Source organism: Trachinotus anak, unplaced genomic scaffold (genome assembly GCF_046630095.1).
Source record: "Trachinotus anak isolate AG129_WGS33_773 ecotype Australia unplaced genomic scaffold, CSIRO_AGI_Tana_v1 ptg000003l, whole genome shotgun sequence".
Lineage (NCBI taxonomy): Eukaryota > Metazoa > Chordata > Actinopteri > Carangiformes > Carangidae > Trachinotus > Trachinotus anak.
This window is the reverse complement of record NW_027273854.1, coordinates 22,228,271-22,252,855: the sequence shown is the minus strand read 5'-3', so window position 1 is coordinate 22,252,855 and position 24,585 is coordinate 22,228,271. Positions and strand designations below refer to the sequence as shown.

Below are 24,585 nucleotides of genomic sequence, written 5' to 3'. Positions count from 1 at the left end.
GTGTGATCACTGGATAGCATTGAATGAATCTATTATAACTTCATAAGTTCATGCTCATTATCTTTGGATTGGTTCACTTGTTGGATCATGTTTAATTTGCTGTGGTCGACATGTCACTGTAGAGGATGAGACTGAGCAGGAACTGCAACTGTGGCAACATTTAAATAACGGCCTGGCTGTGGAGACACAGCGAGACAGAGTGAACGTGGCAATCCCAGCATCAATATGACACAACCACTTTAACACACTGAGGTCTGTGAACACATTTCTAAAATGTGTTTATGTAGATCTTATTTCACCTGAAAAAGGTGACTAGCTCAATAAAAACACAAGCACAGGACTGCTACGAATTGACCTCTGGCATCCTCACGTACCTTTCTCTTCAGACCCTAAATAACACAAAGTGTCTCTCGTCATGCTGCTCTGAAGTAGCTGTGTTCTTAATTTAAATGTAAACGATAATAAACCAGAGCACAGTGAAGACGCTGTGTCTAAACCCCACATGTTGAATCCCAGGGTCACATGCTCAAAGACAGAAATATGCATAAGCACAATTTTTGTTTATATGCATGAAGCTTTGCAAACAAGAAAATGTCTAGCCTGGCTCTGTCCCAAGGTCACAAAATCCACCTAATACCAGCTCAGTACTTAACACTTTATATTGTGTTTGTTTAACCAATGCACAAAAATAATTCATTATTTAGGTAGAGTAACAGTTACATAGTCTACTCCAAATGTTTCACACCGACCAACCTGTCCAAGAACAATAAAACGACATCCACCCACAGTCCTCAGTTTAGATTGAAATCATTCCTCTGAAGGCAGGGTAATTTTTATCTGGAGCATCAGAAGCCTTTCTTTCACACTTCCTAGGTCATCCCACCATACTTCTAGTTGCTGTAACCTGTGTCTGCATCGCTACAGCTGCTCCCCTCAAACTGTCTGGCAAACCTGCCATTTGATGTAAAACCATAGACTGTAAATAAAGAAGGATGTAGCCTCCGTGACGTCACCAATAGGTTTCTGAGGAGCGATTTTTGAAGCTCAAAGGGAGCTGCTCCACCGTCGTCATCTTGGCAGGGCCTGACTCCGCCAAACTCCTGGCTAATCCAAAAATGGGCAAAGAGGTGGGGCATGTGTGGAGGCGAGACTTTAGCGCATGTCGCTTTGTGGCAAGCAGACGCTCACCTGTCACTCAAAAGCAGCCACGCCCTCAATTATACAGAACTCTAAGCCTTAATAAAATTTAGACAGATGAGTTATATAATATAATATAATAATATATATAATATAACTCGTCCCTGTACAGTTGTCATGAAGGGGAAATTAGCTATAGAGAGCAAAACAGTTTTCTGTGACAGGCTGTAAACATGTTTATTTCTGCTGTAAAGTTGGACATTTTAACATAAGAGTCTATGGGGACAATGTAGATAGAAAAACTATAACCAATTAATTATTATTATGATTCATTTTAAAAGACTGGTATATTGTAGACCATGTTTACATCTGGTCTAAAGTAAACATTCACCACACATTCCTCTATTATAAATACTTGTTTATGTGTGGGAAGTGCATGCATATGCATGGTTTGTGTGCATGTAAATCCTTTAAATCTGGCCCCTGGAAAGACTGATCACTTCCCTCACCACCCCCACAGTTCAGTATTGACTCTAATAGGATTTGAGACACATTCTACACAATACATCATTTTTCTCTCCAGGAAGACAGCGAGAGCATCAGAGCATCAAAGCATGTTCACTGAGGAGCGCTTTGAGAAAGTTTGAGTGCGCACAAGGGAGCAAGTGACAACAGAGAGAGCGAGAGATGTCCTCAGCACAGTGTGCAACATCATATTTCACTGATTTGTTATTTGAGGAGAAGGGAGGGGTTAAATACTGAAGGCTGTACAGGGCAGCAATCACCCTACTGGGAAACGCAGGCGTCCCTTCTCTCTAATTAACAAGTACTTGACAGAGCTGCTCAGACAAACAAGGCAGCGGAGCACACAGCAGCCATCTGCAGCAGCCTCGTCTGCCGGGGCTTTGATGCTGATTTGAGCCAATGATGAAGTAAGTCACACTGACATCAGGCTGCACGCGGGCCTTTGAAGGGAGCAGACACACACGATAGCTCACAATCTGTGCCGCAAGATGACAACTCCACAGAAATAAACCCATCTGACAGTAGAGGAGGACCTCGAAGGCTGAGATACAAACAGAACATTCACATTCAACAAGACAGGAAGCACTAATACCTGCATGAGAGGGATGTGATGTAAATCTGCAGATCAACATATACATACACTCAGACTCACACCTGCACAATGTGAGGACATGATGCTAAACGTCTGCCCTCACTGGTCAGCACTGACTCATTACTGACTGTCATGGTGGTTCCTGTATGATGGTGGTCGAGGAACAGATCTGCTACCTGTTCACTACTCTGAGTTTGCAGATGTGAAAGTAACTGACAATACACTGGACATGCTTGGCTGCTCAAAGTCATTGTTGATCTATTTTCATCTCTCTGTGAGATGAGATCAACACTGGTATATATTCATTTACAAAACACTCTTAAATAAATGACCAAATTACCTTACCTCACTAATAGACCTCAATGTGGGTGCTTATTAAACCTGCTCTCAGGACCGGATCACACTGTATGTTCCTCTAGTCAACTCCGAAGCTGGAGAGCTAGATTTTAGAATTTGTGCTCCAGACTCATGAAATAACCAAAATACACTTTAAAGTTAAAATGTGTAAGATCTAGTGCTTCTTGCTCCACATCCACAGGTGGCATTGTTTCATCTCTTCATCCCCCTGCTGAATCCTGCCTAATCTCACGACAGCAAGTGGTTACAATATGATGAACTGATCAACATGTATTCACTCGGTCTACTGGATCCATACAATCCCAATGTACAGTCATCAGTTATAAAATAAGCTACTGATGTAAGTAGCTGGGCAACATTTGGGCAGGAATAGGCAAAATGCTGCTCCGGCTCTGATCAGCATTGATGTAAACACAACACCCGGGCGAGCCTGCTACTGTAGTTTTCGACCTCTCTCACAGACACAGGCCTGTCGCCTGTCCAGCACAGAGCTGTTAAACTAGAAAGACTGCAGCTCTGCTGCACTCTGGGATGAGAGAGCGAGCTGGAGCCTCAATATAAGTTTTAAAAACACACAATCACCAATCGAAGCGTCTCACACGGAGGCTCCAACTCTTTTACAGGAGCAACAGTGCGGGGATGAGAGATGTGACAGAACCGTTTTCTCAGTTTGCCCAGCGGCTAACAGCTCACTCTCTCTCCACTGTCTCCGCGTGTGTGCGCTGTAACTGCATGTCTGTCCCCAGTCTGAACAGACAGACAAACTCAAATGGCCATGGAAAAGGGGTCAATATGCTTTTATTAGAGGATACACAATACACAGCAGCAGACACACACCTATCTAGGCAACACACAGAAATAGATCTCATAGTGCAGCTCTCAGTTGTAACACAAGTAGTTGTGTGAAGAGTGAAAAAAGGGAGAGAGAAGTTTCTGTTTACTCCCTCCCCTACACAATCCTGGACGACGGCTGTGTGAATTCGATGTTGCTCTAAAGATTGTTAAGAAGGTGACGACATTTTATTTCGTTCCCTCTTGAGAAGAAAAGTAGGTACTTCTGTTATAATTGTACTTTTTAAAACTAGAAGCATACAGGACTTATTCTTGAACGGTTCACATGCACTCCTTCACAGCACTTGCACCATCGTGCTGTCACTTCACACCAGACATGGACAGCGAGTCGTGTGTTAAAAGGAAGTGACAGCGGCAAAAGGCCATTTTGAACCCCCTAGGAGAAGATACGGAAGGAGAAGATAAGATGCCACCTCTCCTGTTAGCAATACACTCTTTGAAATCCATGTGTCTGCTTTTCCTTCTCTCTCTCCTCCCTGTTCCTGCAGAAAATACCTCTCCTACCCAGCCAGCGAGAAGCCAGAGGAGTATTACTGGACAGTAAAATAACCAGAGACACATTTTAATTTCAGTTGTTAGGCAACATCAAAAGCTGCCTGAGCAAGAGCTTGAAATGCATTTCTTACCTGCGTCTGCATGTTACAGTGCTGCCAGTGTTATCAGAACTTCTAGTAAAACAAGCAAGGAGCTTTTATTTGTATGAGGTTGATGAAGGGCGTTTCCATGTTGTCCAGTGTCTCCTGCACGGAAACACAACAACAGACAAGCAGGAGCAGGAATCAAATATAACGCTGTCAGGTTCTGCTGATGTAGAAGAAGTTTTCTGCAATCTGTTATTACAGCCCAGAAATAGTCCAAATTACAAAGGTCCAGAAATCTCAGTTCTGCTTTTTCTAGCTGTGTGTCTTGTTGGCTGCACACACAGCTTCCATCACTGTGAGATGTTTGTTGTAACTCACAGAATATTGTGTGGATTATGTCTCAGACGAAAAAAACGACAGAGAAAGAAGCTGACGAACTACGATGGCTGTTTCATTAGAGCCAGAGGAAACATTTTATGCATCGCCGTGCATACAGTGAACCCAAAACATCTTAGCCCCACCTTTTGGTGACAACAGAGCACAACATAGCACCCACAACAACACTGGCTGCATCAATACCTTGTTCTGCGGTCCAGCAGTTTTGCATACTTTTATACACCACGACGTTTCCTTGAAGTAAACACCAGTGTAACAAAATAGAAACGGGGTTTCCATGACTGTATCAGTAAAGGGAAGAAGTAGACGGCCACTTGCATGCAAACATTGAAAATGTGCAGTTTATTAGTGTAGTAGTAGTATTAGTGTTCCTTACTGTATAATGCAGGTAAGCAATAGCAAATTCACGTTCCTCACAACAAATTGTCGCAATGCAACGATGTGTGGTGCTCTACTAGCTGGGGCATGTCACAGACCTTTGAGCCCATCAGCCACTGATAGTTGAGGTTTTTCCCCTGCCAACAGGCACGCACAGCACTGATTGAGTACTGTTAGCAATCTGAGACGAAACGTCAGACTGTTCAGTTTGTATTTCACTCGAAACGTGGAATCTAGCAAGCTAGCCTGACTGCTCCGCTCAGTGGAGACTAGTTAGCCTAGCTTGCTAACGTTGGCACTGATTCCACAGGTTCCAGTTGTGGTGACAACAAATAATCGCCAGTCAATCACAGCGCTGACATATAGAGACAACCATTGCTGCAAAAATCTTTTAAAGAAATTCCTTGTGCTTTTGGCAAAAATATCACCCGCAGGTCACCAGATAGTGTATCCACTGATTTCTTTGCCAAAATTCATTTTCATTCTTGTTCAACTTTAATCCTGCTACGTTTAAAACACAACAATTCCTCTGAAAATGCTGTCATTAATTCTCCTCTGTCTCTTCCTTGGCTCATTAAGTCATTTTCCTTGATAAAAACACTGAAGGTCTTCAGTCCTCAGTCTGAGCCATGTGCCTGATGCACAGAGACTTTCTGTTCTGTTCTCCTGACCGTGGGGATTTCTCCTGGGTTGTAAACCTCCATGGAATTCAGTCCACATCTGTTTGTTTTTCTCACTCAAAACTCCAAACCTCTTCATCCTTGTGCTATTAGTCAGCAGCCTTTATGTCATCAGGCTGTTTGGCTTTCGGATTGTCTCACTCTCGCTCTGTGTCCAGAGGAAGTGATATGTATAATCTCAAATGATTAACATCCATCATATAGGCGTGTTTCCACAGGGCAACCATGAGAATAATGGTGTCTCTGGAACACACTGCCAGTGAAACATCAACCACCCCTGTCACCCATTTCTCATCATATTAACATCTAAACACACACACATACATCCACTGCACATACGTATAGTATCACATTCATATCCGCTCACTCTGAGGCGGTGTGTGTTTGTGTCGTTACTTGCGTGTGTGCACACATGTATCATCTGAGGCTGCTGTCATGAGGAGATAGCAGTCCCTCTGGGGTTGTCAGTGACCTTGTGCTTCTCAATGAGATTCTTTCACATATCCACGCAGAGCAGAAAGTCTCAGCAGCGCTCCTCCTTCACAAACAGGCACAGCTCCTCATTATTCTTCCTTCATATGTCTCACAGACGCAGCACACTTCCCACCTGTGGCCCAGGTGGAGGTTGTTGTGTGTCACGGATCTAATTTGTCTTGATCTTTGTGTTTCCTGTGATCGCTGCCGTACTTTGTTCTTTCTATCAAATCACTTGGCTTTCAGTGACAAAGTTCTGTCAGAGAGATGATAAAGTAACACAACAGTACAACTGTCACCACTGCCACAACTCATCTTCCTACTGCTGCTTCTCCTACTGTGTTCATCTCCACTTTGACTTAGAACTTCTACCTTTTATGTTCCCTCACATATTTATGTGTGCCAAACATTTCACTCTAAAACCAAGGGCATTTATCTCCCTCCACTCTTTCTAAACAGGTTTTCCAAGAAATTTTTTAGCCCGGATTTGTTGGATTTGAACTTTCACAGTCAACTAATTTGAAGTTGTAAACTCAAAAAAAGTGAATATACATAAATACATGGATATGAATGCATGATTTTTAAAGATGTACATGGAATGAAAAATAAGCCAGTATGGTGTGTAACAGTATGAATGGATCTGAGAACTGGGCATGGGCAGTTTGAGATGACCAAACCTGAACCAACCAAAAGAACTAAGGTCATACACTACAACACGACTTACAGCTTTTCATGGAGTGAGGAAGGCAGCTGTCCCACACCAGAGGTGTGTCCCAACTCAGGGGCTGCATCCTTCCTTAGTCATGGGGCGTAAAGCTCGAACTGAAATGAGACCGGCCTACGGAGGATTTCTGTTTTGCGTCGCTAGCTGTGCCCACCCTTACCATTGCATAATAAAACACCGTTCCTGTCGCCTAGCAGCATTGACAACATGTAACTTTTACAAAACTTGAGATTTTAAGGCCCTTGGTTTTAACACTTGTACTGTTAGCTGTTGAACTGAGCTGTAATCCTCTGTCAGTGTTGTGTGCTCCTATAGTATTTTCATTACCAGTTCACAATGAATCTTGGGATAGGTTGGGCCAGAAAGGATTCGCCCATTGGATATTTATGGGATAATAAATACCACTTAAGCATTGTTATGTAGTGCTTAACATTGCATGCATGCATTGCAACAATAGCACACGTAGAGAGGAGTCATAAAGTTATTGAACTGATGCAGTGTGTTATTGGCTTATGAATTCAATTTATCATTTGTAAAAGGAAGAATATCATATGTTAAATTGTAGGATGTTTCATCTGTTAGAAATTAATTAGTATCGCGTTAAGATTAGATTAGATTGGGTGACACGGTGGTGTATTAGCGCCAACCAAAGCAAACACAAAATAAATTGTATGTCCTGAGATGATTAATGATGGCAAGTTATAAAAAAAAAATCTCTTACAGCAAATAATGTTTATTTTTATATGTTTCTATTACTCTTTATATTTTGTCTCTCCATTATTTGTCTACCTACCTATGAAAAGGAGGCACTTGCACTGTAAACGTGGACAACTACCTCACTGTACTGTACTGTTATTCCTGTTATTGCAGTCGCCCTCTGCATGATACTGATAGTGTGACACTGGTTCCCACTGGGGATAAGTACAGAGGTCACAGTGATATCCAGTTATCATGTCAGGTCAGAAAAAAGCACAGAGGGAATTTTACTTAACACACCAGAGCTCCATCGCCTCATTTTCAAACATGAAGAGGACATCTGAAGCTAACGCTCTGCAGCTGGACGACACACTGACTCATCAGGCAGCACTCTGGGGCCTGAAGCAGATATTCCCTTATCTGTGGTGAACTAACAAACAGTCATTAACGGTAAATTATTACACATCTCAAAGGGGTTTGAAGCTCATCGACTTCAAAGAGACAGTCCTTTGCAGTGAGAGGCTTTGATGTAACGTGTGTGCAGGAAGTCTGAAGTCTGTCACAGGATTATGAAGCAGGGAGCATTACCTTATTAAGCCTCTGTGCATATCTGAGCATCTATGGAGAAAGTCAAATTAAATAGATAACATCATGTTTGTCACAGTTCACAGTATAATGTAATCATCTGCTTTTAATCTAGTTCCCTTGTTCCTCTTTTCCCTTTTCAATAATTTAAGAGTGAAAACAGTGAATCCATGAAATCACTAAACAAAGTCGGGGCCACAGGTGGTGCATGCTTTCAACAGGTGGAGCTGCAGTGCACTTTACTGCCTTCACCGCTTCACTGGAAAGTTCAGAGTGCAAGTTAAATGTGCGAGGAATGTGGAGCTGGAGCTATCTACAGCCTCACACTCCCACTCTGCCTGACTAAGCTGAGACTGTGTGAGACTGGTCTTGGCAAGGGCTTAAATGTTTGATCTGTGAGTCGGGGTGTGAGCTGATCGATATCTGTGTAGTACAGTACAGTCCCTTCATTACTCTTCCCCCTCCTCTCTGCCTCACTGAGAGAGTCTGAGAGATTGATGGAAGCATCAATCGATACCTCTTTGGATTTGCGTCCTCATTAACATGGAGCAGAGGCCAGCTCTGAGAGACTGAACGTTGGCAAAGTTTGTGGCCCCTTGTCACCCTTTTCTTTCAGTGAGCTCTGTCAGGGCTTATCAGTGAAATCAGCTGCAGTAAACACACCTTTCATCTCATCTCAGTGTGGTGGAGATACAGAGATCCACTGTCAGGAGACGTAAACACACATTTTGCAATGACAACTATAAACCCCCTTTAACCTCCCATAAAGACACTATCCAGCACATTGCTGTTGCCCCAAAACCCCCTGAGTGGTGCTCCTGATGATCGGTGCTGTAGCTAGCATCTAATCATGTCTGCATATGAGGCATTCAGGGAACATCTGTGAATTGTGGCATTCTTGAAAGGGCTTCTTTGCTCGGGCCCCTCAGATTCTAGGATCACCTGAATGAGTAGCACTGTTACACTTGGGCACTGTTGTTTCTTTTGACTGTCCTGCTGCTGTTAACACTCATGCAGTGAGCCAACTGTGTTTTAATCTGCAGCTGAATATGCTCATACTTGTGTATGAGTCATGGCTGTTAAAAGTGCTCTGCTGTTTGTCTTTGTCTTTTCGAAAAAGGAAACCTTGAAGTTGTGACCAGTATCTGAGATTTATATCTTCAGTGGTAATGAAAGAAAAGGTTTTGACATGATTGTGACAGCCTGAAGTTGGAAACTACTATTTAGAGAGATTAACCGATGACTGACTCTTCACGGGATTCAATGACAGGAACAAGACAAAAGCTTGCTTTACTGTCATCCAGTCATGTTGATATCATTGCAGCTAAACTGATCCGAGAAGTGAGGTGCAGTTTTCTTCCATATTGTAAACTATCAGTTTTAAAGGTCCCATATTGTATAAAGTGAGATTTTGATTTCAAAGCAGGTCCAGGTTCTATATTAATACTGTGAAAATATCAAAGCCTCAGTCCACAGAGAAATGCACACAGCCTGTATTCAGAAACTGAGCCTTAAAACAAGCTGTAATAATTTCTATAACTTTGTGATGTCACAACAAAGCAGTCACCACCCTCAGCCATGCCTCAAGCCCTGCCCACCTGGACCCATCATCCAACCTTTCAGGGTTTGGTTTCTCTGAGTGTTTACCTGAAATCTGATATATTTTTATTAGATTTTTCAGAAAACAGTCAGCCAATCAGAAGAGAGCCTCTCAGTGTCAGAATTACCTCTATGCTTGATAACGACAGCATTCTCAGGCTACGCAGCACAGAAACAGCTCACATAAGAGTTACAGGTGACTTATTGAGGGATGCATGAATCTGGATATAGTTCTGTATTAATGTTGACTGACCTTAGTGCATCTGTGAAGTAATTTTTCCTTCTTTAGATATTTAGATAGTATTAGGGTTATAAAATAAATAAAAATATATAAATTAGACAATGAAAAAACAATAGTTCACTGTTTGTAGGATAGATATGAAAACACTGATTATGTCACATTATCCCAGTCCCCAGTGGCAGCTGCCATAGTAATCAAGGTCGTAATGATATCATGGAATCCAGGCAAAGGAGGGTTCAGTCATACCCACGAGCCCTTCAGCTCAGAGACAAACGTCTTCTCTTGAGATTCCTTATACAACATGACAACATGACAATGTGACAATGTGACAGAAGTCATTGTTTAGGATTGGTGTATGTGCCTGTGAGGTTTATATCGAGCAGCAACCTCCAGGTCTGAGGCACAGAAGTACCAAAACTGCAGTTCCTTGAATGACAACTGTACAGGGGTGAATTTTTATATAACACCTGTTGAAATTTTATTAAGACTTAATAATTGAGGGTGTGGCCACTTTGAGTGACAGATGTGTGAGAGCATCCTTGCCACAAACCAGCATCCACCGAAGTCTCGGCTCCACACACGCTCTGCCTCTTTGCTAGTTTTTGGATTAGTCAGGAGTTAGGTGGAATCAAGAACTGCCAAGATGGTGACAGTGGAGCAGCCCACTCTGAGCCTCAAAATCACTCCTCAGAAACCTATGGGTGACATCACCCAGGCTACGTCCATCTTTATATACAGTCTATGGTTTATATGGGGACAGCTTCAGATTTGGGATGGCATTACACTAGTTAACCTGTTGATGCACATCAAGCTGCAACAAATATTTCCGCTTACAACATCAATGTCACGTGAAAACTCCCTCATCGATATCATAGGAGTTCCATCACATGCTGCATTTGAGACTGTTGATCAGGTTTTGCTAATTAATAAATCCAGGAATTGTTTTATCAGTTTCCTTAACATTGAGGGATGGGGTATTTTTCAACATTTCTTGGCAGTTTCTCAGGAAATAATGTTTGGATCTTGATGTAAAATCTGACATATTTACAGTGTTGAAGTCTAAGACTTTGTACAATTTGGTGAATATTCAGATAATAATCTGGATCTGACAGACATGTTTTGGATTGTTTGGCCTTGGTGGATGTTTGTGCTCCATGGAGTGTCATTCTAGTGTTTCAATTGATTCTTTCACATCTCAAGCATCAATTCTCAAACTAGTTCTGTTCTCACGGTGTGCTGCCATCAGGTCACATCATCCGGCACCATATCATCTGATTTTGATGTTATGAAGACGACACACAGTTACAGAGTTCAACAAGCTGGCCATACAGAGCTGCTTGGTTGATGTGAGAGACTGGTTACAGGAAATATTTCACAGTTAAACTCTAACAAAACTGAGGTCTTCATCCATTGCCCTGGACACCTCTGTACACAAATCCAGACACCTACTGTACAACACAAAAATACTGAGAAAATGATCAGTTCTTTTATATCTTCACTCCTGGATTATTGTGAGGCTTTGTTTATCCACTTTAATGCTCGAACTGTGGCTCAGCTTCAGACTGCAGAGCTCTGCAGCCAGGCTCCCAACAAAGACCCAACAGACTCCTCACCTCACCCCAGTTTTAGCCTCTGTGCAGAACATCAGAGTAACACTTTGAACTTCTAACCCCTCATTGTCCCAAAAGGCCTCTTGGGTCTGTTGGGTTAGGTGGGATCTGCTGTTAGCTGTTAGTACAGAGTCCGAGTTAAGGTCAAAGGGTGATCGGGCTTTTGCTGTACTGGCTCCTCGACTTTGGAGCAGTTAGTGTTTGGTCTGCTCACACTGTCTTAGCTTTAAATCCCATCTCAAAGCACATTTTATTGACTCGTCTTCTTGTCTGACAACTCTCCATAATACAGCTCAACTGTTTTTCTGTCTAATGTTTTCTCTACTTTCTCAATTTCACTAATTTCTGTTTTGTATGTTTTAGGTGAAGCATGAATGAGGCGGACACGTACCAACAGAGGCTGCTAGCCATAGCGGTGAGAATGTCTTTTTTCTTTACTTTGGTTCTTTTCCTGTCCACTTCAGCCTGAGTTAATCCAACTGGAACTTTCACCTCATGTCAAAATAATATAACCGCAACAGCATTGTATAATGTCACTTCAGTGGAACGGTCTCACTTGATCTGCACAGCCTGAAGTGAGCATGCAAAGAACATTCCCCAGTTAGCTTTCTGGCCAATAATCACTGGTCTGTGAAATGTAAGGTTTGAGGGCCTGAGTGTAGCCTGCTTGACCTCTCTGCGATGTAAAATCAGCCCAAACACAAGTGACCCACTTCACCGTAGACAGCACAGGCCTGGAGTGGACCTCAGCATGTTTACAGCTTACATTAACAGTACAGATAGGGCGTCAGCATGCATACAATGTGCTGTGTCACTGAACTATTTCTCTCGGCATCCCTGCTCTCTGCCAGCTGTATCACCCTGCTTTAATCTGACGGTCACGTCCCCTAAAAATACCCCATCCACCCCCACCCCACCCTGTGTCTGCCTCAGTTCTCTGCTTTCACACAGAAGAAGTCCTTGTCTTCAGGGACCATGACTGCAGAGGGGAGTTACCACAGAATTATATTAAAAAGCGGGTGTAACCCACCACCATAAGGACAGTGCTCTCGGATTAAGTTCTGTCTGCTGTTAGTAGAAGAAAATACAGCAGTTGCAGTTGTTTCAGTTCACAATAATCTGCTTTTTTTGGACTAATTCAAGTTCAAGGAAATTTTTGGCTGTTAAAACGTAATTTCCAAGAAGACTCTTGACAGAGTATGTGAGGGGTAAGTAGTGAGAACATTCCTAGAAAATTTAATAAATGGTCTTTATGTGTGCTTTAGAAAACAGACCTTGACTTGCTGGATATGTTATTCTCACATGATGAATAAAATGTTTGTAGGCAGCACAGACAGTCTGTCACTTTCTGCAGCTTTAGCAGGAATGTGGGGAGAGTTGGGTGCAAGTGGAGCACTAACTGGAGTGAGTCATGAAGTAAACACTGTGAAACGGTGAATTTTGCCATCCTGCTTTATCTGCTGTGGTATGAGATTTGGTGTCACGGTCTCACTAAACTCCAAAAATTCATTATCACATCATAGGACTGTGCTTCAGCTGCCTAGTTATTACCTGCTATTTTCGGTGACACACCCCAACAGCTGACACAGGAAAGACCGAGTTGCTCCAAAAGTCTTCACCATCTTCTTTCTTTCAAAGGCTATCACTTTTTCTCTTGTCACCAGGAGAGGCGTCGACAGCAGGAAGAAGAGGAGAAGCTGAGGAGGGAGACAGAGGAGGAGTGGTTGAAGACGGCCCAGGAAAAGGTCGGCATCTATCACACCTGGTTCAAACAGGGTGTGATAACACTGCCAGTGGCTTCTCTTAATCTGCCTGTGTCACATACAGATGTTACATCAGTGTTTGCTGCAAAAGGCTATGGAGTGGAGGCAGGGTTGCCAGGTCTGGTTTTCCTGTGGAAATCAGCTACTTTTGAAGTGTTGCCATGAGTTTAATTTTTTGTCTACTTGCATGCAAATTACTTTAATAATATGAATAAATAAAAATCCCTAAAAAAATGCAATTATTTATTCACATCCAAATCCTACTAAATTGACTCCAGAACAGCACGTACACACACTAAGATGAAAATGACACACACAGACACACACTATGTGCATGTGCACCATCAGTGGGGTCCACAGAAAAATGAGGAATATTTTAATTTCACTGTTATTTCAATATTATATTTGCTCTTCACTGTCAAAGACGATATTTGTAAGTTTTGATATACAGCCATCGTTAGCATTAAGAGCTGTTTACTTACCAGTTACCAGAATCAAATTTCAACAACAGCTGTCTCCAGTGGTGGAAAGCAACACCAATGTTTTTGCTTCTATTTGTATCACTTCTTTGCTTCTGCTGGATTTCGCATGCTAACCAGCTAGCCCCTGTCCAGCCGGCCTTTCCACCACTTACTGATACCAGTTCATTTAAGTGTCTAGTCTGTTCTGAAAAGGTAGCGCTGCTCAGAGGCCGTCTCCTTCTAGTTGCACTTCTTGACAAAACTGGTAAGTAAGCAGCTGTTAATGCTAACTTTGGCTATGTAATAATAACAAAACTTACAAATAGCTCCATCTGCAGTACAGACAGTTACTGAATAACTACATCTTTTCAGACAGAATCCCTGAGTCTACAAAATCCACCTACCAACACCTCTAAAGCTAAATACAAATCACATTTTATAGCTCACTTTTTAAGCTTTCTTTGCTTAGAAAGACAGGACATGTGGTAGTTAGCTTCACTAGCTAACAATTTAGAAAACAGATTCTTCTGTATTATAAGAATAGTTTGACTTGGGAAATAAATTTGCTTCCTTGATGACAGTTAGGTGACAAGATTGATAAAGCTAAAGCTCACTAAGTAAAACAATATCTTGTTTTTTTCATCTTTACAAAACCAAGATTTTAAAATGACACACTGTGATTTTAATTGTGGAAAAATTTGTGATATTTTGATAAAATATAAAGCTAACAGTGTTACTAGAGCCAGGCTAACATTTCCCCTTGTTTGCAGGATTCATGCTAAGCTAAGCTAAACCAGCTGCTGGGCGCTACTTTACCATAAACACACAGGAATGATATTAATCTTCTCATCATACACTCTGTAAGACAGCAGATGTGTGTCTCCCAAATGCCGAACTATTCCTTTAATAGATAAGAACCTTTTTTGTAACTGCAGTGGAAAATGAGGGCTGGGACCGACCCGGCTTGTTTCATTGTTTACACTCCTCTCCAGCTGCTTCATGTTAAAAACTGACCACTGCTGTGTCCCACCCTCATGTCATGTCTTCTGACTGTTGCCAAGAGGAGCTGCTCACTGGCTGACGTCTCAGCTCAAGTGTTCAGGGTGGGGTCACTTGGACTTTACACCCGGTAACAAGAGAGCGAGTAGCTTTCAGTTCAGCTGCATGTGTTGAAGGCTCCTGAACCAGAGATTCCTTATTACTACTGTAGGTCAAACCTAGAACTACAGCAGAAAATACATTTCATTAAAATGCTGACTGTTCTGTTCCTTTGTTGAAAGTAATAAGTGAGAAACACTGCAAGAGAGGAAGTGGTGATGACAGAAAGATGTCCGTTAGGGATTCCTCGCACTGAGCTTTTATGCATCCCATTAACTGCTTCCCTGTTCCCTACAGGACATGCTCTTTTGAAAATGAACAAAACATAACAACCTACATTATCTATGCCGCCGGTAGCCCAGTGCTGCCTCATGCACACTGTAACAGCCTCCCACACAAACAGTACACAAAACATTTCTGTTTCTCCAACCACGCGTTGCCTCAGGGCATGTGCATCGCTAGCGGCAGGGACACGCCATCCCTGCTGCAGCTGAATGAGTTTAGCCCAGAGATACAACAACGCCTCCTTCATCTTTGTAGCCACCAAATGTGAGGCAGAATTTGTCTGTTTCTCCAACTTAAACCCAAAGGAGATGATGGTATTCTCAGCATCTCAACTCCAACTACTGCCTGCTTTTTTTTTTTTTTCTTTTTTTTTTTTACTGGCCTGATCCACCAAGACAGGGACGCAGATCTGTAGCTGTAGATCTGGTTGCTGGACTTTGCTACGACAAGCTAGTAGATTTCCCCTGGTTTCTGTTTTCATGGTACGCTAAGCTAACTGGCTGCTGGTGGTAGCTTCATAATAACCCTACAGACAATAGGGTGGTGTCAGTCTTCTCATATAATCTGGGTAAAAGAGTGAAGAGGGATTTTCCCCAAAATGTTCCTTTAAAGTAACCCCTACAGAGGAGCCACTCTGGTATTTCAGATAAGACAGCTTTGTTGAAAAAAGGCATTGTCAGGTTTCAGGTTGTCACTTTCGTTAACGCCACAGCCTGGCGTGAATGACAGATTGCATCTTCACTCAAGGAGCGGGATGTCTGGGTCTCGGGGCAGTGGCACAGAGCTGTGAAACCTTTTCACTATCACTCTCAGACAACAGCGGTCTGCTGGCCTTACTCATCCTCAGCTAGATCCCAAATGGCAGCACCACAGGCCTGGCTCGGTCTGTAGAGGGGCCAAAATAGCAGGGGACTGCTGCCAGGTGGTTGGCTGTGTATCTTGATCCCCTGAATGACCACTTCTGTTCTACCTTCACACAGGCAGACGATTTTGGTGTGTAGCGTGTTTGTTTTGCAGACTGGAGGAGCCAGGGATCAAACCACTGACTGTCCGAGGCCCCAGCAGCTGCTTTATCTCTTGTATAGTTAAAAATGAAAATATGCATTTCAAAATACAAACTAGTGTGTAAGCTAAGCAGCCAAACTGAGTTATTCTACAATCAAATAACTGATCATTTTTCCTCACAATACCAGCTCTGTCACACCGATCATCAGCTTGTGAGGATGGTGACATTTTTGTACACATAGCTTTAGCCTCAGACATTTGGCATAATATTATTCAGCCACCAAATACACAATTAAGATCCATTTACAAGGTTCTTATTTTAAAATGAGTCATCTGGAAACAGTCAGCCACATGGCCAGTGGCGTTTTCAACTTAACAATGAACTCATGCAGCTAAGGGTTGCATCATTAGCTACTAAGCTACAGCTGATGAAATCCAACTGCTAGTGACAGCGGTGCCAAAATCTATGGTCGCTGGCTCAAAAAGAGAAACGTGTGTCTGTCTACCTCTGTTGTTTGAACAATTATTAAGACTTTGATGGTAAATCTGCCGCCATCATCACTGCAAACTGTGTGAAAAGGGAAAGCTTTGACCCTTCCATGTTTTCTCTCTCGTGCTCATCTGTCCCCGTCTCATTTACTCAATCTTTGCACTTCTCTTGACTTTTTCTCACATTCTCACACAGAGAAAGTACCTGAGGGACCAGTGGCTCAGTGAAACATCTCCACCTCCTGTCCTTCTGACACTTGACAGCTTTAGGACCGGTCCTCCGCTACAGGACGAGGCGGACGAGCACACAGCAGAGTGAGCCACATTTTACCACCTTCGTTCACATAAACTGCCTCTGACAAACATTAGAGATGACAGAGGAAATCCTGTGATCTGAGCTTGCCTTGAGGCTCCAGGTGTGATGAGTGCAGAATTCTAGTCCAACCAAGAAGACTAAGGGATCCAAGGATATTTACAGTATAAAATAAACAATATATATTTATGTAGCTGATTGTTTGCTATAACTAGAAAAAAGACAATAAAGGTTCTATAAGCCTTCAAATAAGGAAAAACTGGCAATTACGTGTGGTTAAAAACATTATGGTACTGCTCTACCTGGACTCTGAATACCCCCATGGGTAAAGGGGCGTAGCCTCCATATTGTATTTCTACACCAAAATATATCAATAAACCCCTTTATTGATCAAAAGCAAAATGAAGTTAACAAACTGAATATCTTATGAGACAATAAAGGTCACATTTGCACAATCAAGAATTTGGCTTTTTAGGGTTTTAGGGTCTATTTAATATTCATTCTGCTGGCACACAGAAAAGATATGTGAGGTTCACATGTTTATTTCTAAACATGGAGATATTTGCCATGAAACAGAGAGTACAGTGTTGGCCTCACAGATACACTCCTATACTGACCATGACGAGATCAAACAGAAGGCTGCCATGTTATAGCCTAGGATATGAACACATGTACACACACACACACACACACACACAATGTCTCTTTTTTCTTGGTCCACTGCTCTGAATCGTTTATGTTATGAGCTCTAATGTGCATCTTTTTGTGTTGACACATTTTATGTCTGCGCCAATCTGTGTGTGTGTGTGTGTGTGTGTGTGTGTGTGTGTGTGTGTTGGTGCGTCAGGGAACAAACCAAAAGTCAAAAGACGCCTGAGGACGAGGAGGAAGAGGCAGCTGATGCCAGAAAAGAGGAACAAGCTTCCCAAGAAGAAAACAAAGAGTCTGTCAACTGTACAGCTGCAGCAGGAACACACAGCCACTATCAGGTGAGTACAGTACAGACAGAAATGCACACACAGATAAAAGGAGCTCGGATGTATCGCAAATTCTGGGAGATTTCATCATATACGGCAGAAAAATACCCATGCTGTCTAGCAAAATAAGCTTTGAGAATTTAGAGACATAAATAGCCCCAAAGTATTTTGTGAATTCAGATGCTGTGAAGGTTTAAGATGGGCAGTAAACACAACACCCCCCATCCCCAGCAGCTAAATTCTCCTCCAAGCCTGAACTTTTTAAAAATCTGAACTAAACCATTAATGAATATAAAATAAGGGTCAAATGGTGCTCGGCTTGGCCTCTTGCCACGCCACAGTGCATTGGCAGTGGTTAAATAAATGTTAAATAAATAAACACTGCAACAAACAGGAAATATTTTACCAGCCTGTACAACTGGGATGTAAATACCTCCAATTACATATCATGAATAAAAGATTCACAACTGTGCCACCACATGATTTCACAGCAGGAGTAAATCAAACCAGAACTTTTCCCTGAATTTGCTGAATACTGAAACAAATGGCCTGTTTGTGTTGATGAATAATATCAAACACAAATTTCTGTGTTTTGCAGTTAGATTTTTTCCACTGTAACCTGAACGTATCATTTAATACATTACTATTAACTTACATTTATTATATACTGCAGTCCATCTTTTTTTTTCTTACATCAAGCAAATGCATCATAGCTAATGAACTTTAACCAAATGTGTGACTCAGTCTAACATTAGCAGCCAACAGCAGGACAGACATGGTTGTTGGGCAAAATAATCTCAGCGCCTCTTAGTTCAACACTTCTCTGATGAAGACTGTAAAATATTTATGGCAGGGCACGAGTTGGGGTGGGCTCCAGAAAGGGGCGGGAGGTATGTGGTGAAAGTTGCAGACTCAGTTGTGACGCACTGTTTCAGGTGTCTAACCGTGGAGAGCACTTAAAATTGTCTCTTTTCTTTACCCGCAGGCTGCCGCTGACGAGGACGCACAAGGTAAGAAGTCCGAGTCAGCTGAACTGCAGTCATCATTAGCCTACTATCAGCTTCCATCTCCTCTCTGTCTCTAACATGACTGCGCCTTCCTAGAATCTATTCTGTCTTGACAGATGTTAATTTACCATAACTAAATCTTAGCATGAAGAATAGTCATTTAAATCAGGGTGACAGAATGAAGCCACGGCTGAGAAACAGCTCTGCTTTGACTGAAAGAGAACGACTTACATTCTGCCTGCATCTGACTCTCTCTGTTGTGCAAGAACACCACGAGGGCAAAAGTTTACCAAACTCCTTTCTGTCCTATCTCTTTCTGCAGCTGGTAGAGATAGGGCAGAGAAAAGCGGAAAGGGCGTGAGAGTATAACAGAACAGACAATTCTGACAAAAGGCAGAAAGCATTTGACACTAAAGTACAGACATTTGGCAGAGTTGGGAAATTCAGTAAACAGACAGAATAGCAAGAATTAGTTTGCCCCAGATTTCTTTCAAAAAATGTTAAGATTAAAATTAGGATCCATGACATGGATTTGTTTTGATCTTTACAGTCAAGCTGAAATTTGAATTCAACCCACTTTTTGTACAGCGGTACGTGGTGCGCTGTTAAGTCTCATAGCTCTGTAAAAACTATGAAAGTTGATACAAGGTGTTATTTAGTTTCAATCGCCAACATATAATTAGTGATTTAAGCTTCTTCATAACATTGACCAGACGGACCCATTGTAGGGTTAAGTTTGTACTCCACAGGGAAAGTTGACACTAGTTAGCGTAGCTTGCTAACATTAGCCCTGATTCCCACCACATGTTACTTTTTGCTCATGTTATTTCAAGACCTGTTGAGTCAATGGCTGCTCCTGCACAGCCCAGTGCTGGGTTTGTCTTAACTAGCGCTGGCTGTATCTTTCATTGGTCTAGCTGTGGTGATGGCAAATGATCAGACGATTCGAACTCACAGCAACAGGTAGTCCCCCCTCCTAAGCACAACACCCTATAATCCAAATCACAACACGGCAAGAACGCAAGTTTCATTAGCATACAGGTTGGACCAAAAAGGCACAAAAGTCATAACAAAAGTATGAAGAGAGAGAGAGATGAACCTATTTCTTAGGAAAAATATATTAGAATTTCAATTTGACTTTAACACATACAGTGCAATGTATATGTTCTCTTTTTTTTCAGTGAATAAAGAGGCTGAGAATCACTTCTCCATATTAATGGCACAAAGGATGTTTCATGAAAGTGGGCAAGATGGCCGATCAGGTAAAGTCTGTATTGTAATGCAACATAATTTATACTGAACATCTATAAAATGTATGTGTAATTAGAGGGTTGTAGTGGTGAGCTCATGCATTCAGTATTTCTGGCTCTAGATGTGGTGGTTTCAGTCTCCTGATGTGCAGTTTACCTACTTATAACTGCCACTTCTCTCTGTCTGACTGCAGCCCTCATACTTATGTGGCTTGGCAGGGCTGGACTGTACCTAAAATATTCACCATTTGAAAGGATAAATATGAGACTTAATGAACATGAATTTAGGCAAAAGAATATCCTCAGCTGTTTAGTCTCTCCATTCTACTCTTGCAATGATGACTCATTTATATAATGTCGCTCTGTCCAAGTTCAGCCTTCAGGCTATGACTTAACAATGGGGCTGAGGTGAACTGCCAGAGAACAATGTTATATTTAGCCACTTTGGGGTTTTTTTTCCCTGTTCATTAATTTTTAATGCCGGTTGCATTTTGCTCATTGTGTCACTATGTTCTCACACAAAGCTCTGTTGCAGACCCAGCGTTAACCTTTGTACTTCTGACCTTTGAAATAAACTCTGGCCTATGACACATTAAGGGAGAGTTTGATTAGACAAAATGAGGACCTGTCCTGGACAACAAATGAGTTAAATAATTATTTGTAATTTGAGAGTTGTCTTGCCTCTGGCGTTTTATCATAATTTGAACTCTGCTCTATCTCTTGTATTTTAGTCCTGGGAATGTTGGCGGTGCAGGTGGAGAGAGACCCCAAGACAGGCACCACCGTCGTCAAGTCAGTGGCCCCCATGTCCACACCAGCTGATGCTCCGACGGCTACCACAGTCTTCGACGATGGCAGGAAGAGTATCCACGCTGTCGGTGGGACAGGATGTCAACCCTCAACTGAAGAGCTTGGGCAGATATTGAGTGTGATCGATGGGGTTGGGATGAAAGCGCTGCTGGATGAAGTCACAGTCACGCCGAAAGAGGCAGAGATGAAGACTGAACATGCAGAAGCCAGCAGAACTCCAGAGGAAAAAGTTGTGTCTTTTTCTACCCATCATGCTATGTCAAAAGAGAACGATATGCAGTTGGACAGCACCAGAAGCTATGACTTGCAGGCTGAGCTGAGCACAGAGGACTGTGCTGTGAGTTTAGGGAACGAGGACGATAAACAAGAAGGCAGAAGCATCACGGCAGTTACAGACATAGCAGGAGAAGTACAGAATGTGGAGGATCTAAGGTTGGAGGAAGGCCCAGTCACTCTCTTGTTCCTGGGATACGCTGATGCTACAACGTCCCAAGAGAGCGATGAAGGCATGCTCACCGTGGAACGAGTGATTATCACTGAAGATGGAGAAGAACATGTCGTAGGACCTGAAACATCAGCTTTACCTCCACCAACATCAGACGAGGTAGCAGAGCAAGAGGCAGGGAAAGAGTCTCAAGATGAAGTATTTCAGGACATTCCCCTGGATGGAAATGGAGCTGGAGTTAAAGTCCAGGGTCAGGAAGGTGACAAGAAGCTCCACAATTCATCGTCACCTGGTACAGCAGTGGGAGAGGGCACTTCCAAGCGCAAGACCTGTCAGTGTTGCTCTGTCATGTAAGAAAATGACTGAAGAGAGAGACTCTCTCATCCAGCCTAATCATAACATTTCCTATGTTTTTATATCCCTTTGAGTTCTATTACACATCATATGCTACACTGCTGCCTTGATGACTGATATGGGAGCATATACCACTACCTGGTATGGTCTTACAATGGTTTTGGCTCTGACCACCCACCACTTCACTCCACCTTGCCAGAGAAAAAGACATCTAGTATTTTGTAAGCCTTTGCAGCAGCTGTGGACTGTCAGCAACTCTGAGGGACTATTAAAATCCACTTCCTCCCCCTGGTGGACAAAGCTGAGAATTTCAACATGCACTCCTGCAGATATGCAGATACTTCTTATCTCAAATGACTCCTCTTTTTGTCTGCCTTGGGACTTGTCCTATGCTTTATCAGCGAAAAATATTCCATATGTTTAGCTGTTTCCTCCAGGAATGGAAAAAGCCAAAGAGCAACAGTATTGTTTGTAGTTTGTGGCACAACATTTCTAAGACTAATGGGCTTTTTGTATCATTGTTTGATAAAAAAGTTTACTTTTACCCATAATTACTCAGGGCTGTGGCTGCTGCAGAATCAATTTTGACTGTTTTAATGTCCTGAAGAAGAGTTTGTAGTCTACAATTTAACAAAAATTTTGCATGTTAACTTTCTTAAGCCTGACTTGGATGTATTTTAGTGTCAAAATCCTTAAACTAATGGTTCAACATTTTGGGTAATACGCTTAAAGGGGCTATTTGTGCGTTTTCTCTACCAGTGAACGTTGTTTTTTGCCAGGAGGTGGTGGTGTTGATTGTCACTGGACAGGAGCTTCATCCATGGTTGTCTGTAATACAAGAGGTAATAAAACGCCCTCCAGGCAGCTCTACGTCTTCAGGGAAGTTTGGAGGCTACAATGGGTTGCTATCGGAAAGTAACGAGATGGGCCAGGGCTAGCTGGTTAGCATGCTCACTTCAGTGGAAGAAAAGACTTCAAGACAAGGGTTAAGAGACAGCTCTCAGTGAGTAAAGGAATAAAGTTTGATGCTTCATTCGTTTCTTCTAGACTGGTGAGTAAACAGCTGTTAATGACAATGTTGGCTACGTAGCAATAGCAAAATTTACAAATAGCTCCCTCAATTATTTTCTTGTTGAGATTTAGACAAGAAGATTAATATGGATTCACGTCTGTACAGTTACTGTGAAGCTGCAGCCACCAGCTGGTTAGCTTTAGCTTAGTAGACAGAAATAGTGCGTGAGCTTTAGAGGTGCAAGTATTCGTACTTTGTAACTTTTGAACAGAGCCAGGATAACTTTTTCCACCTGTTTCCAGTATTTATGCTAACCTACACTAAGCTAACTAGATGCTGGTGAGTCAGTGATGATACAACTAAATATCTGGGACAGGAAAATATGAAATCCTCAATGTCTCCTATTGTCCAAAATCCTTGCACTGGCTCATCTATGGTCTCTTCTTGGCAGGACAATGGGATTCATGATAATGCTCTACTACTTCCAGCAATTACAAGAGAGAGTTGATACTCCCAGGGAATGTTTCTTTGGATATTTGCAAATGAGGCATTATATATCGTCTCAGGTTCTAACCTGCCTCGTAATGACATTGACAGCTGTATCTTGGAGCACCAGAAATGATAAACACTTTATATCATCGCTTTATTCACTTCTCGGTCACTCAGACACATATGGGTTGCCATATATTTCTTGTAACAGGGAAAGATTTAGGGTGTAGATTGAGTTTGGTAGGGAAGGTGGGAACATGCCCGACCGATATCCAGTGATTTCTGAATTGTCCTTTGCAATAATTGTAATCAAAAAATTCAAATATAACTACTGTTGTTCGTCAGTGTCTAGTCAATGTATTTGGTACACAAACAGTTAATAAATATCTCACCTCCCTAATCCCAATATCACTAATAGGAGTGGTTTTGCCCTTTCTTGTTAATGTGTGAGAGGCTATAGCTACATCTGGGTGTAAAGATGCATCAAAGATCCATCAGATAGATGTGCATGTAGATCAGTGGTTCTCAACTGGTCCCCTTCAGGTGCCAAGACAATTTACACTCCCCCCACCCAACAATTTTAAATCAATCCTTAACAATGAGAGAAGCAACTAATAATAAAGGATCCATGTTGAATTTTAGGGGAATAAAAGTCGGCATTATAGTATCAAACTCTTGATTCTTTATTTTCTCAGCATAAATCATATTCATTCAACCTACTGTCACTCCATATTTTTCCCCTGGTCACCCCCCCCCCCATAATTAAAGGCTCCACATAAAGAAGCAATATGAAAATTGTGATATGAAAATTGTAGTACGAAATCTATCATAAACGCAAAAAGCCACAGCTTCCAGGGGTTTCCGCTGTGGACTGTTTTTATGTCCACATCAATGTCAAAATCAATCCTTGTGAACTGTACATACTGAAGATGATTGGCATGCAGCTTTAGACTTGATCAGATCCACATTTACATGTACAACTCAGTACAAGACTTTACAGGCTTCACATCACCCCTGTACCTTGCACAAATTAAATCATTCCTTTTCTCCTCTATGCATGAAGCGCCATTCTGATAGGGGGACAAATTTCCATTGCTTCTAGAAGTGTAAACTAATTTCCAAATTCTGGGCACTTATTTCCAGGGTAATTAGTGGGATATTTTAAATGAAAATGAAAAAAAAAAACACCATCCCTCCAGGGAACTGCATCTTCCTGCATCACACTACAAACTTCTTGAAAAGTTTCTTTTATTTGCTCAAAATTGCACCTTCCACAACTGGATCAAAGACTTCCTGCCAAGTGTTCCCCTCTGGTACTGAGAGATTTTTAATACCCTCCCTCATGAGAGATCACAGACTGTCTTAAAAGGAAAAGATGAGCTGTTCCTGAAGGCTCGGTC

General features: G+C 42.1%; 2 protein-coding genes across 9 annotated transcripts in view; one reads left to right on the top strand and one right to left on the bottom strand.

The window, feature by feature from the left end:
* The window catches only part of LOC139618561 (paralemmin-1-like), a 34,699-nt gene extending 11,181 nt beyond the window's left edge, over window positions 1–23,518 (top strand). Inside the window, exons 2-8 of one of the 2 annotated variants that reach the window (XM_071474574.1) lie at window positions 11,791–11,842; window positions 13,092–13,172; window positions 16,725–16,843; window positions 17,689–17,830; window positions 18,804–18,828; window positions 20,007–20,087; window positions 20,807–23,518. In XM_071474574.1, the coding sequence (XP_071330675.1) occupies window positions 11,798–11,842; window positions 13,092–13,172; window positions 16,725–16,843; window positions 17,689–17,830; window positions 18,804–18,828; window positions 20,007–20,087; window positions 20,807–21,684 (1,371 nt within the window). In that variant the 5' untranslated portion in view covers window positions 11,791–11,797 and the 3' untranslated portion in view covers window positions 21,685–23,518. Of the gene's footprint in view, window positions 1–11,332; window positions 11,843–13,091; window positions 13,173–16,724; window positions 16,844–17,688; window positions 17,831–18,803; window positions 18,829–20,006; window positions 20,088–20,806 lie in introns of those variants that run through there. The other variant, XM_071474575.1, reaches the window with a different exon arrangement.
* plppr2a (phospholipid phosphatase related 2a) overlaps window positions 1–24,585 on the bottom strand; it is a 167,508-nt gene that overhangs the window by 71,615 nt on the left and 71,308 nt on the right. For 6 of the 7 annotated variants that reach the window (XR_011689743.1, XM_071474585.1, XM_071474576.1 and 3 more), the window contains one exon: window positions 12,979–13,124. The gene's annotated coding sequence lies outside the window, so the exon portion shown is untranslated. Of the gene's footprint in view, window positions 1–12,978; window positions 13,167–24,585 lie in introns of those variants that run through there. The other variant, XM_071474580.1, reaches the window with a different exon arrangement.